A 14,402-nucleotide genomic window follows, 5' to 3' on the forward strand; every position below is an offset into this window, starting at 1 on the left:
AAGGAACACGTCCCCGTCCGCAGATGAAAAAGATAATCACGGGTACTTGTTTTGTCACGCCTGTTTTTCCACTTCCGCCCAAAGAAGCAGCCCAGCGAATTCAACACCAGCAGGACTCCAAACACCACTGTGAAGGCCACAGTCAAATAGGTTGGCAGGCCACTCGGAGCTGGTTGCAAGCAAAAAAACAGAGATATCAGATTAGTGCAGAACAGATAAAGCTAAACCGAACGACATGTAAGGATAAAAAGACATAACTGGTCTCTCAGCAGCTTTTAAATAATTAAGAACTAGCAGATGACAAAAATAGCAACCGCTGTTACAGCCACAAAGGTGCCTGAATTAACATGAGGAGCTAAAGGAAAACCACTGATTGTCTGACCTGGGTTTCTACAAACTCTTAAAAGACTAAAAGGTCTCAAATTTAAAAATGTCAATCCGTGTTATTGCCATTTTGAATATATGTGAAAGGAAAAAACTTTACTTAAAAAAAAGAAAACAAAGGAGATACGTCATTCACAGGCATTTCAGGGATCAAGACAGAAGAAAAATTGTAAATGTTTGTATTGTATAGTGTGGACTGAAGTTAAAGCCATTTATATGTGAAAAATAAATAGTGATACATACTATTTCTATGGCGCAATTTTAAGCAAGTGTCAAAGCAATAAAAATGAGAGATACAGTATTTACTACCAACATTTTGCAAACAATTAAAATTGCTGTCAATTTTAATTGACAGCAATGAATATATATAGCATTCAGTGTTTTCAACAAACAGGAAATTATTTTCTTTCTGACACTGAATGATTGGCTTCAAATTGTTTAAGCTACAATAAATGATAACGTAGACATTAAAATTAAATAATTTAAGTCTTAAAGAGTTTTATGAAATGTTCAACTTTTAAAAATACTTTCAGTTATATTATTATTTCTTTCATCAAAAGTTGAGGGGGAAAAACTCACCCTGTGTGTCATCATCCGTTCGATCCTCTTCTACATCTTTCTTCACTATGATGAAAGATAAAGGATGTAAAAAAACACAATCTTCATAAATGTACAGCTGACATCAGTCCTCACATAATTAATCTGGGGGGTAACTCCAGACTGACCCTCAGTGGTGATGGTCAGTACTGCACCATCATCAGCATAGCCACTCTCTCCTATGGAGTTCAGGGCGTTAACTGAGAAGTTGTAGGTGGTCTGCGGCTGCAGACCCGTAACGGTGAAGGTTGTTGTATCAGGGGGAACGACGTCTACATACATGAAGCTGACAGACTGGTCCCAGATGTATCTGCCAAAGAAAAGAACACGCTATCAAATATGGCTTCTTTGCTCCTGTAAGGACACTCGTCTTTTTGGACATTTGTCTTTACCGTATGCGATATCTCTGCTGCAAACCCCCATTGAAGCCAGGGATCCACTCTAGAGTGACGGAGTTATGGGTAACACCGACTAGACTAAACGATGAAGGTGGATCTGGGTGATCTGAGGGTGAAAAGGAAAGTTAGTCAAAAGAGCAAATGGGTTGTTTGTGCAACAGCTGAATTCTTGCACGCTGCAGTAAAGACTTTGATGAGAATTTAGTTGCTATGAAATGAGAATATATGCTATTATGAGGGAACTGATTACATGTACAGACTCTAAAATAGCACATGCCACTCTGCTACCTACCTACAGGGTTGTGCCCTCCATACTCTTTCCTCCTTTTTTTATATAGAGTGGTTGTATACAGACAAATAAGTGATCATTCTAAATATGAGTGTAGTGCTGTTGATGTTCTTAATCAGAGGATACAAGTAAAGTATCTATTTTCTCTTTTGTGTGTGACTATGGCCATATTTAAAAACGTACTACTTCTTGTAGGCATCGAAATGGATAATAATAACTTATATTAAAAAGAGAAGTATTGTATGATTTTGGCTGACAATCACAATGTTAGTTATTTATCCATCCATACTTCCATCAATGTTGCTGGGTTTTGAGGGGCTAGCCGCTACTCTTACCAGCACAGATGTGTGAAAATGTTCAAAATACATTAATATTTTATTGCATAAGCATCAACTTAAACTGGCGTGTTTTCCACATTTCTGGTAGTTTTCTTTGGAGTTTATTTTAACTCTGCTAACACTTTTTATACAGCGTGATGGCAAGAAAAAACTTGTTTATTCCACCAGTCATAATTGTCACAGTTGTTTTAAACTTTTAAATTATTACTCTGGCAAGCTTAGATGAGTAGAAATTTTCTTTGTGTCTTTCCGAAATAACAAAGATTAATAGACACACCCTACTTAAAAGGCTTTTTTAATGTAGGGCCCAAAGGCCCAAGGGAAACAGATAAATGTGGATTAGTCAGTAAATGTTTCTACACGGCTTAATCAAAAATATCCTTAAGTTACAGCTAGAACAAATGATTAAAAAAGTGTTGATAATTCTTTGTTATTGTCTGTATCTGGTATCTTTACAGACACAAGCTTCAAGGTATTTATTGGCATAACTTAACAACAAAATAAATCAGTTTTAATGAAAAAAAAAAAAAGTCCAAACTGTGCCTTTACATTTAGTTCCTCTAACAACCCTTACTCAGTACTGTCTAATCCATCTCCTGAAAATGACAGAAATATGGCACAACTTCAAACCTGCCAACACATGGTGTTTCACCAAAACTCACAAGTCAGGGAAACAGACCATTATTAGAAGAAGTCAAAAAACCTATGGGATCTCTAGAGGAGCCTCAGAGATCCACAGATCAGATGGGAAAATATTTTTGGCACAACATGTATTAGTCATGCACTACAGTCTGGTGCTTATGGAAGAGCAGCTGCATTGTGGGATTGTTGAAAAAAAAAACCTTAAAGGGTCTCTGTGCAGTTTTTCATAAGCTACGTAAGGGACACGTCAAACATGTGGAATAAGGTATTCTGCTTAGGTCAAAGTCCAGACTTAATCTGTGGCAAGACTTGGTAAAAAAAATGTTTGCACACATTATTGATTCAATCTGAAGAAGCTTGATGGTCATGAATAGTTCTCCTTCCACCTTCAATTGTGCACATTGTTTTGTCCCGTCAAATAACAAAATACATGTAAGTCTGATTGTAATGACTCAACATTTGGAAAAGTGGGGTACTTTTTCAGGTGTCAGTGTGTGGCACTGTTTTTTAAAGAGAAAAATCACAATGTGGGGTATTTTCATAGATGTTCATTTAAAAGGTGAGCTCTAAAAAAAAATCTAAATTTTTATTAATTTTTGACTTAAAAAGTTTCTGATTAGCAAAAAAAGGCAAAGCTTTGGCTGACTCCTCTAATAACCCAGGGGCTGATTTTCATAATTTATACAACCAAACATAAGCAATAAGACATCGCCTCATGATTATTTCAGTATCAATATAGAGAGAGCTGATCAAAGGAGGCTACTCAGACCTTCGGCCTTTTACAAAGCACTGCTTCAGTGAGGCTTCTGAAAGCAAAGTGGAGTGTTTCACATTTGGAGCATCAGAAGCAATAATTTTAGAGATGAGCAGTAGTTAAGGTGAAATGAAAGAGGTGGTTAAACAGAAGCACAGGAAGAAAGTGCTGCTTAAGCGATGATTCAGTCTGCACACCAGTTTACAAAACTAAGTTATTCCTACATTGAACTCAACTCAAAGAAGGCAAAGAGTTCACTTAAATATCCCCATCCATGCTAAAAAGAAACTAACAAAAAATGTCTTTCTTTTTAGCCCCAATGTGATAAGGAAGCATTTCAAATTTATTATCACTGCGTCAAATTAATTATGATAATTCCCACATGGCTGTAAAAAAACAAAAAAGAAAAAAAAAGAAGAAGAAAAATATATGGGCAAAAACAGGGCCAGTATTGGATTGCGTTTTAAAGTTTTTATAGTAAACATTAAATGTGTCCATCGATAGCTGCCGGCATTTGCTGAGAGCTGGACTTGGTTGATTAGACTGGTAGTGTGCAGATACATTCGGTAGCTCGAGGGTGGAAAAGTCTAAGTATGCCAGGAGAGTAAAGCTTATCACTGCAACTCTTATCTGAGGAGGAAGCAAAGTAGTGCTGTGGGCTAGATGATAAGGTAGAGAGATAGAGGAATAAAATAAGGTCTGGCTCTTGTGAACAACAACTCTCTCTGCAGTTTACAGAATCATCGTGGGATTGTGAGGATTCTCCCAAACTATTCTGCGGTAGCCGAGAAGGCCGGATAGAATTTGGACCAGACGGCACGGATTCAGTTTTATTCAACTGTATCCAAATAAGAACAGAAGGAAACATCCGTGCTTTCCTGCCAAGTGTGTGATATGAATAATCCCTACCCGGTGTGCGCCATAAAAAATAAAAAATAAAAAAACTCCCTTTGATCAGTTGCCATTCATTTAAAAAACATTCATGTAGGATATTTTTAATTTTTTTTTGTCCACCAGGGGGACAAATTTACAACAACCGGAAAACACACATTGAGAAGAAATGGATGCCAAGGATGGTCATGAACCAACAGAGACTTTCTTGCAGTCTGTTGTCACTTGGTATTTATCCTACCAATCTCTTAACACTATGGTCTGCGTGTTTACAAGAACAACGAGGCTCAGACATATGGCTCGTGTTGGCCGGATAATTAAACTGAAGGGAGCGCTTGTGAAATAATGAAATTGCTTCGCATTTAAAAATAAATAGGTCAAAACAGGTTGGTCTACATAAATTCAAAACACCGCTATTGATCTAATAAACTTTTTCTCTCTTGACATGCCCAAAATTTGGCACAGCTAGCTTTTTTTTTTTTTCTTCTCTCCGTTTCGCAAGGCACCAGGTAAGAATACTGCTGAAACCACAGTCACCCAGAGACGCACGCCCAATTGCACTTAAAATGGAAATGTATGCAGATGCAATACTTGTGCTGACGAGCTGGATGTCTAGCTTGTCTTCCCCAAGTGAGTTGCGAGCAGTGCAGCTGAAGACGGCGTAGTCCAGAGTGGCGCTCACATTCACCACTCGCAGAGTGCTGGTGTGGAAAGAGCCATCCCTCGCTGTCCTCTCCTCATACCTGCAATATGAAGATTTATGGCACTGAGGTAGGAAAAGGGATAAACACTGTGCAGTCACTAAAGCTTGCTGAAATAACAATAAATAGTCAAATAATGGAGCAAATTAGAGGATTAATGTCAACCACAGGTGCAGGCTAATTGTGCATGAATGTGAACTGCGCCTCTCAAAACTATTCATACTTTTTCATATTTTGTCACACTAATACCAGAAGTTCCAATGTTTTTTCTGGTATTGATTGATACAAAGTAATACATCATAGTAAAGTGAAGGATTTGGGACGGGTTTTAAAAAGTTTATATATTGTATGCAGGCTCCCTGAGCACATGCCTTGATTTTTAAAAAAAAAATCAGTTTGAAGTTAGTCAGACAGGATGAAGAGAACCAGTGAACATTCATTTTCAACTTTTGACACAGATTCTCTGTTGCATTTAGGTCTGGACTTTGACTGGGCCATTCTAACACATAATTATGCTTTGACCTAAACCATTCGATGTTTAGAGTCACTGTTCTACTTAAGTTCTGTCTTTTGAAGCCTGTGACAGTGGCTCACTGCTGAAGAAGAGCACTCCACAGCATGATGCTACCACCGTTCAACCAGTGTGACAGTCCATTCAGGATTATGTACGGTACTAATTTTCTGCAGCACATATTGTTCCGCTGGTAGGCCAAAACGTTCAGCCGCAGCGTTTTTAGCATGTCTGCTATGTACACCTCATGGCTTGTGGCAATCTGTTAACAGGACATTTCGTGATTTTGGTTTAAGAGTGGCTTTCTCCTTTTCACTCTTCCATAAACCCAGATTTGTGGTGAGGATAAGTAAAGGTTGTCAACAGATTCTCACACCTCCCTCCAGCTTCTCCCAGCTTCTTTTACTGCATCGCTGATTATTCCTCTCCTTTGTTTCCTGTTGCGCCACACTATTACTATTTCTAGATGATGAAATGAACACCATTTCATTATATGTCCAAAACTTGTTTTTATAATTTAATTTTACTTTTACCTTCTCCATAACCCTCTCCATATCTGCTGGCGGTGTTCCTTTGGCTTCATAAGTTCTTATGAAAACAAACATCTTTTGAGTTTCACAGAACAGCTGTCCTTATACTGATAATAAGTCACAGTGGAATTGGGATGGCATCTCCCAATAAGTGACTTCTGCAGCTATGGTGGCACAGGATTGCATTGTGTGGTATTAGATGAAAGGGAGCTCTACACAAATAGACATCGCACTATTAAGATATTTTATTTGCAAGGAAGGTAATAATACTAATCTAAGAAAGATTCATTTTCTTCCCAGAAATCTGGATTCATTTTGTTGATCCACAACAAAACCAATATACTGAATTTTGTGATTGTGATAAGAAGAAGATTAGAAAGAGTGTAACTGTTACTAACATTTTTTCAAAGAACTCTAAATCTAAAGTTGTGATCAAAATGAACTATGAATAGAAATCAAAATCAACTCCTGACCTGGGATTTGCCAAATCAATGAGCATCCCTTTCTTTTCCCACGTAAACTCTACAGGAGGAATGCCCTCTGCCTGACACACCAGCTCAGCAGTGGCAGTGCCGTCCCCTCGACTGGCAACCTTACTCCACTGGGGTCCTTTCCGAAGCTCCGGAGTGACTTCACAAGAAAAAACAGATGAGGAAAAATATTCAGAAACCTCAAATACTGCATTTTACATAAGTCAACTGAATGTTTGCTTTGCCTCTTAAACTGAAAAATAACAACAATGGACCTACATTGCACCACCAGCTTCATTTCCACACTGCCAGGGAACGCTATGCCATTGCTGGCCGTACACTGGTAAAAACCAGCGTGAGCCCGAGTCACATTATGAATGGTCAGCAAGCTTGATTTGTTTTCGTTGGTCTCCTCTCCCATCTCCACTTCTTCTTCTCCCTGTCGAAGACAGAGTGAGGGGAAATAAGCAAAAGACAGCTGCTATCCCTCAGTACCTGCACTCCCTCTAAGGGATGGTGCACTGCCTGTCTCGCCGCGTAAAGCAAGACAGGTAGCCAGACTTTATTGCTTGATGTCTGCATGAGAAGGGCGTTCAATACAACAAGTTGAGAGGACAAAGAAGAATAACACCAAAGGCTGTAGAGCCCCAAGACACAAGAAATAGGAGGGCCAATAAAAGCAGAGGAAAAGAACACGAACCCGACTGCCAGGGGGCGGGTTGGACCACATCAGCAGATAGAGAGACCACGCCACATTGACAAATGTGCCCTTTAGTCACGCAGCGGTAATGAAAGCTATTTTTCTGGATTTGGGCTGAGTGTGAAACAAGGAGACATGGGGTGGAAGGATAGTTAAAGCCAGTGAATTATGGTGCATCTGTGCATTTAGAGAGCCCAGTGATAAACGGTAAGAACAGAGAAAATAACACAGAGGAAGCCAGATAGGGGAAATAGATTCTAGACTGTTGCTGCATAGGCTGTGTGTGCGTACGTGCGCGCGCGTGCGTGAGTGAATGTGTTTGTGGCCTTGTTTTTGATACGGTGTAAGGACCATTTTCCCAAAAAATACTATGTTGTGATTGTGAGCTCCTTATAGGAGGAGTTGGGAAGGAAAGGAAACCCATAAGAAGGAGCACTGATTTGGGGTTAGAGATTAGGGTTAGGACAAAGGCGTTAATTGAGTTTAGGTTAGTTTGAGGTCAGACATGTACTGTTAGGTTTAGAGTAAAGGTTGGGGTTAGGCTGTATAATGAGTCAAAAGTGAAGAGAAGTCAATGCAAAATTCCCGTGAAGAGAGAAAGACATGTGCGTGTGTGTGTTTTTGCCATAGCACTCACCAGCCATTTCCAAGAGAACATCTCCGGTATAATGGGGTTGGCATCTGCCACACATATCAGGTCTGCTGTTCCCCCCTGGTTAACATACACAGGGTCTTTCTCCGCCTTGACAGTTGGAGCATCTGAGTGTGAGGAAAGAGGAAAAGGCTCAAGCAGAAGCGAAGTCAGTCTGAGACAAATCATCCGTTAAAAAAAGCCATGTTGATTTATGATAATTACTCTTGCACTTGTTTGGCTTTGACAGTGTTCATAACCCCTGGGATACAATACTATTAACTTCTTTCTATGCTCGAGCAAAGATGGCAAATTAATGTGACCCACGAAACCCTCTAATGAGAGCACATCCCTATTCAGATGATGGCAGAGTGACCAGTTTGCCCTCGTTTTGTTTCCCCTCTCTATCCATCTACACATCAGTGAATCTCTCCTTCCAGTCAGAGTCCTCACGTCTTTTCTTTGTTAGCCTCATAAGCTTTTTACACTTCCCGTGGGTGCCATGTACATGCAACAGTAAGGCCATTAGTGCCAACTTGTCTGAACCTATGTTCCCTCCTGAAGAACAGTGGCAAAAAACACTAGCAAGAGACGGACCTCTGGGTTGGTAGGACCCACTCGTGTTGGTCTCCTAACAAAGACCGACATTGTTAAGTGGGATACACTGCCACACTTAAAAGCTACTACAATCCTCCATACATAATGAATATCTACAACTGTCATGCCCAGTCAGTGCAGGATGGCAGAATCCATTAGTCGTGTACCATGGGCTTTGGTGAATCAGACAGACCTACATTTTCAGCGCTAGCATTATTAAATCATTACTATCGAGGCAGAGGGCCTAAAGCTTGAGGCTGGGCCTGAGGCAGCGGAGGAAATGGATGGTCTTGCATGGACGCCTAATGAAGGTTTTTTGAGGATGAATCGAAAGCCAGTTTTGGTTGTCTGATACTCTGCAGCTTTAGACAAGTTCAAAATTGTGCTATTAGCAATCAATGAATTCACTGTACTGCGTGAGCAGTTATTCAAAAACCACATTTGAAAGACAATGGAGGAAAGTCAGATGTAATATTGCATCCAGGAAGGTCAGAGTAACAAGGTAAGTTAAAGAACCTAATATGTGACAACTGCTTTTGGATCATTTTAGGATTTATGTTGAAATGGTACTTATTCGGCTACAGAAGAAATCTGATTTTTCAACATGCCAGCACACATGGCAAAATTGAAAAAGAATGTGGCAGCAGATGGAGACCAGATATGGGGAGTAAAAAAAATAGAGCAAGTTAAACCATGTGGTCAAATGCATTCCTAGCAAGCAGGTTTTTAATGTATGAAACCTGAAATAGTACAGTCTGTCAAATATTGCATCCAAACTGTTCTTTGTGACTGCATTTCTGTGCACATTGATTCTACGACATTGATTTAATATACTACATATATTACTCTGACATGTTTATGCATGCTCTACTTGCAGTGTCTTACAGTAAACATCCAGCTTAACAGTGGTTTCGTTGACGCCTTCACCATTTTCACATTTGATAGTGTAAAGTCCTTTGTCTTTTCTTGTCACATTCCTAATCTCCAGAGAGTGGTCATCCAACCAGTGGTGGCGTATGTCTTCCCCTTAAGAAAAAGTACACACACACACACACACATGAAAACCAATAGTAAATTGAGTATTCATTACATGCTCATCAACAGCATGTCCTCTGGCCACTGGTCTCTAAGTGACATCTAATCCTGCATTATTGATTGGCCTGGCAAGATTCCCACTACAATCTGACAATAGGTGTGTGAGGGAGACCTTCTGTACCACATTACCCCTCCAAAAAAAGTAATAGATGTTTTTCCTCATTTGAAAAATACTGTAATTTCATGGGGTTGGCTGCACATAATGAAAGTAGCAGAGCTAACAGAAAGGGTGTGGGTGCAGCTGGGCTCTGATGACATCGACCTGGAGAGGAAGACGGGTTTAAAGCAGTTGTGTTGTATTCAGGGAGACAGCAATCCTCATTTAGACTGAATATATTAGAGCTGTAATGAGAATCACATTTGGCAGGGTCCCATGCTGGCTAACCTGCTATGTTTTATTCAGACCCTGAATGGCAGAGCTGAGTGCTTACTTGCTGGCTCAGCTCAACTAGGACCTGGTTTATAGAGCCATCACACAGCCCGGGATCACCTTTGACCAGCATCTGCTTGCGGCGCAGCCAAATGCAGGAGACCACCTCGGGGTTTGCTGAGACCATGAGGGGGATGGTTGCCACATCATCCTCCACCACCTGGACTTCTGTTGCTTGCTCAGAGCTGAATTCAGGAGGATCTGACGTAAAAGCAGCACAGAAATACAAATCCAGCTGAATTTAGACAAATGTCACACGCACAGAGGAAAAAACACAGCCTCCTGTTCACAGGAGTGATAGAATCCAACAAGAGCGAGCGCCAAAAACCCACAACACATGCTGAGCACAAAAGCCCGAAGAGACACTAATGAGAGTCAAACCGGTAGAAAGTCAACATCCCACCAATAATTCCAGATCTAACCAACTTCAAGCACTTCGACAACAGGGGAGTGAGGCAGAACGGGAGGGAGAAGGACAGGCATTAAAATGACGCCTGACAGTACTTTTGTCCAAATGCAGATCTGCACAAACACACAGTGACATTCCTTCATGCTCATACACAGCACCGAGCTTTGAAGCAGAGGCTGGCTGCTGTCTGTGAAATGGCATCAAAGGCAAACATGGCTATGCAGCAAAGCAAATGCACAATTAGGACACACTGCCGCAGAGCTCAACAGACATATAAATCACAACAAAGGTTTCCCGTAAACAAAAAAAAGAAAAACAAAATATTGCAAAAATATCTCAACGATGTAGATTTCATCTGCATTGTTAGTGAATTGTCATTTAAAAATGAAGCAAACATTGCTTGGTTACACGTGTGTGACAAATAAACTGAAAAGTGTGTGCTTTTTATTCCTGTCCTACTTACATATCACATTCAGTTGGTAAAACGTGTTAGCTCCTTCTTCCAACACAGGGCTGTAGGCATGACAGATCACCTTCTGGTTGTGGTGCTGTGAAGTCAGATTCAGGTGAAGCCTACTGAGCACAGAAACGCCCCCAAACTCAGCCTCCTCGGGTGCCTCCTCAACTCCCTGCAATCTAGGAGTAAGTGGCAAATCGCAATTGCTAAACATTTTTAAGTTCACAAAAATGCAACTGCACACATCTGAGAAGACGAGTATCGGTCGCCCCGCCTCGTTTGAGTTACTTAAAGGTGCTGAATATGTTCTTTGGTGTTTCTCACACTACAGGTGTAAATTTTAAAGCAAACCTCAGTGGGCCCACTTTCCAGGAAATGTCAGATTTTGGGTTGCTGCTCCCAGAAAGACACTCCAGTTCCATCTGCTGACCTCGGTAAAACACTTCTTCTTTGGCTGTAATCTTCATAGTCACGGCTGTAACTGGAAACGCATCATTTAAGCAAGAACAGTCAACCATTTAAAGAACTTTCCTTTTTGACTGAAACAGAATTATCAGACTTGAATAAGCTTATTGGATAGGAACTACACTCTTTTGGCAAAACACAGATCGTCGCTAATAAATAACTAATCACAAATATAAGAGGACATTTTAAAATGTCAACTCCAAATCATTTTGACCTGTAATTGTGTGATCTTGTTTCATTAGGAGTCTTCTCTCACACATATGACACGACTCTGCCTCCACACCTAACACACATAAGTAGTGACCACTCGCATCAGGAAGTTAAAATCAGAATTGGCTGAAATATGTACAGTACATAGCTGGATTTGAATGCCACTTGTTAAGATTCAGACAGCTCTCTTTAAGGATTGGTGCTATGTAAATAACATGAAGTAAATGGACGATCAAAACCCATCAAGGTGAATACTATAAAAAATACAGTTGAATATATAAGTCATATTCCAGTGTGCATCACCTTGATTTATCCGATATTGACATTATGTATCTTTCAGTTGACTGTGACGAGAATGAAGCTCAGACGGTGAGCATGCATTAGGACAGTAGACATACTCACACTGGACCAGTAGCTTAGCATGTGCTGATATTGTTCTCTTTGCCTCATTTGTGGCGTCACAGCGGTAGGCAGCCTGGTTGTCGCTCGCCGTCAAGAGCAGGTTGAGCACCCGAGTTACAACCATCTTAGACGACGTCTGCGGTTGTGCATCTGAAACCTGTTTATCATCCTAAAACATAAGTGAAGAAATGAAGATATAGGTTGATGTGCTGTTCTTCTTGGCCTACATAAATAATATGGGGTAAAATTGCACCTTAAACCAGGTGAGCTTTGCGGGAGGATTCCCTCCAGCCGAGTGGCAGACAAGCAGGGCTCTGGTGCCCGAGCGCAGAGGGATGTCCTCAGGCGGCGAATCAATGAAAACTTTTTGAGGAGGATCTGTTCTCAAAGGGTAAAAAATGTGACATTTACTGTCCCAAGATTTTACAAATTTAAATGTATGTCATTTTCTATGTATGCTCAGCTCCTGAAGAACTCTATTTTTAAAAATGGTCTTTGTAAAGTGTCAAATTGACCAGAATGCTCATCATATCGGAGTAGTTTGGAATAATCTCCACTAAAAGTGGTAAAGTCTGCATGAATGACAACAGAGCTCTTTGTTTGTATCACTGTTTTTTTTATCTTATTGCTCCAGGGCTAACTTACTGGGTTTGGATGTAAACCTCCTGTTCTTATATTTTCACAGAGAAACAGGTGTTGCTTGCCTTCCGTCTTCTCCAAAATAGCTGTGATCTCACCTTCTAAATGAATTTAAAGTGATTTTTTTTTTTTTGCCGTTTGGTCCAATCTAAGGCCTTGGGATGTGTGACAGCTGTGTATAAGTCACAAATTAAATTGTAAGAGCGTCAAAAAGAAAAACTTTTTTTATGCTCTGCTTCTAAGGCAGTGTGTTGCAAATTACCAAGAGTAAGTAAATGTTAAAATAAGACCTAGGAGCATTTTGAAATAAGCTGAGATTTTTTCCACCTAAGCTGCAGATGTTTGCAGTTCCTTCAGTTACCCTGACCAGGGTTTCCCTGGAGACATGTCACTTTAGGTATATGACACTTTGTTTCTTTGACCTCTTGAGACTAAACAGCACTTTGTGTGATGACAGTGAGACTGGTTCCCTTCTGAAGGCACAGATTTTATTTAGCAATATTAGAGTACAGAGGGTTCAGAATGAGATGATCAGACAACACCTCAGGTTCTTCTATATTTTGTCTTGGCCTATGACATCAAACCCAGTTGTGCTTAATTCAAATTGTGGCTGTAAATTAGAAGTGAAAAAAGAAAAAAGTATGTGGGAAATGGATATTTTGCAAGAGGCAGTATGCTGCTTCAGAGTTGGCATTTATTCCTCATAGTATTTTTAGCAAAGCAATGGAGAAAAAAAAATATATTTACAAATCAGTGCAGTGTAAATCTGGACTGAATTTTGGACATTTCTTGCCTTATTCCCTGTGCAAMTATTGAAAGTTATATTCCAAGTTTTTTTTTTCAGTGATTAATTTCTCGCTGTAACAAATGTGTGCAACTGTTAAAAGATAAATGTGGTAAAAGTCTTCCATTTTTAAAGGAACTGATAAATGTGTTGTTTTTTTGTTCTGAGGAAACAAAAAAAACCAATTAGACAAATTAAAAATGTTTTTATATCATAGCTGATTATATGAAATCCAACTGCACTGTTTTGTTTCATTTGTTCACAAGGCTTGTTAAATGTGATTGCGATTACTTACAGTACACAGTGAGCTTAGCGGCCTGGATTTTGGAGCGATGTGTGCCGTTATTAAAAGCCTCACAGGTAAGCTCCAGTCCATTCTCCTCCCGAGAGACCCGGTGGGTCACATTGGAGGTGGTTGTCATCCCTCCGTTCTCTCCCTGCAGACACAAAGAGCACGCAACAATTAAGACGAAAAAAAAAACCAGGCAGGCTTGGTCCGTCGTCCTCAGCTGTGAAAAAGCGAGACAAAAAGCCGGGGAAAAAAGCCACCAACCTCCCTGGTTTGTCTTGTGAATACAGATGGCAAATTAGCTGGTGTAATGACTGATGTTGTGCATGGTCTGTGATAAATAAGCATATTCATCTGATTCCCCCTGCTTTGCGCCCCATTATAAATGGAGCACAGTGTCATTTTGCACCTGCCTGAGAGTGGTCATGCCTATGCAGCACATCTGGTTATTAAAGCCATTATTGTGGTGATTACGGTAAAAGCCACAGTCAGAAAGACTAACAAAGACAGTGAACAGGAGCGTCAGTCTTCATTAACTTCCCACTGTTTCACATGCATTAAAGCTCACATGCAGCCCACAGAGTGCCTCGCGCAAGATCAAATGGAAATGCTGCTGCCAGATGAATAAAGAGCTTGTTTAATAATACTCATCTTCTGTGTCAGCTTTTATTCACTTTGATCTTATTAACGTACACAAAAGAGGATCGGAGCTATGAAATACTCTTTTTCGAATTGGCTGACTCATTTGCAAAAGCTGCAGTGGGCTTATTCAGGGACTGCTCACGGTCG

At 40.3% G+C, this 14,402-nt stretch overlaps 1 protein-coding gene across 4 annotated transcripts in view; it reads right to left on the reverse strand.

Moving 5' to 3' along the window:
* nphs1 (NPHS1 adhesion molecule, nephrin) overlaps positions 1–14,402 on the reverse strand; it is a 62,634-nt gene that overhangs the window by 8,394 nt on the left and 39,838 nt on the right. For 3 of the 4 annotated variants that reach the window (XM_008432425.1, XM_008432427.1, XM_017309272.1), the window contains 15 exons: positions 13,620–13,761; positions 12,155–12,279; positions 11,902–12,070; positions 11,176–11,305; positions 10,831–11,003; positions 10,019–10,159; positions 9,319–9,459; positions 7,843–7,964; positions 6,785–6,944; positions 6,509–6,665; positions 4,885–5,036; positions 1,374–1,485; positions 1,110–1,291; positions 964–1,008; positions 41–169 (listed from right to left, as the gene is read on the reverse strand). In XM_008432425.1, coding sequence (XP_008430647.1) covers positions 41–169; positions 964–1,008; positions 1,110–1,291; positions 1,374–1,485; positions 4,885–5,036; positions 6,509–6,665; positions 6,785–6,944; positions 7,843–7,964; positions 9,319–9,459; positions 10,019–10,159; positions 10,831–11,003; positions 11,176–11,305; positions 11,902–12,070; positions 12,155–12,279; positions 13,620–13,761 — 2,080 coding nt within the window. The remainder of the gene's footprint in view (positions 1–40; positions 170–963; positions 1,009–1,109; positions 1,292–1,373; positions 1,486–4,884; positions 5,037–6,508; positions 6,666–6,784; positions 6,945–7,842; positions 7,965–9,318; positions 9,460–10,018; positions 10,160–10,830; positions 11,004–11,175; positions 11,306–11,901; positions 12,071–12,154; positions 12,280–13,619; positions 13,762–14,402) is intronic. The other variant, XM_008432426.1, reaches the window with a different exon arrangement.

Source organism: Poecilia reticulata, linkage group LG16 (genome assembly GCF_000633615.1).
Source record: "Poecilia reticulata strain Guanapo linkage group LG16, Guppy_female_1.0+MT, whole genome shotgun sequence".
In the NCBI taxonomy this organism is placed as follows: domain Eukaryota; kingdom Metazoa; phylum Chordata; class Actinopteri; order Cyprinodontiformes; family Poeciliidae; genus Poecilia; species Poecilia reticulata.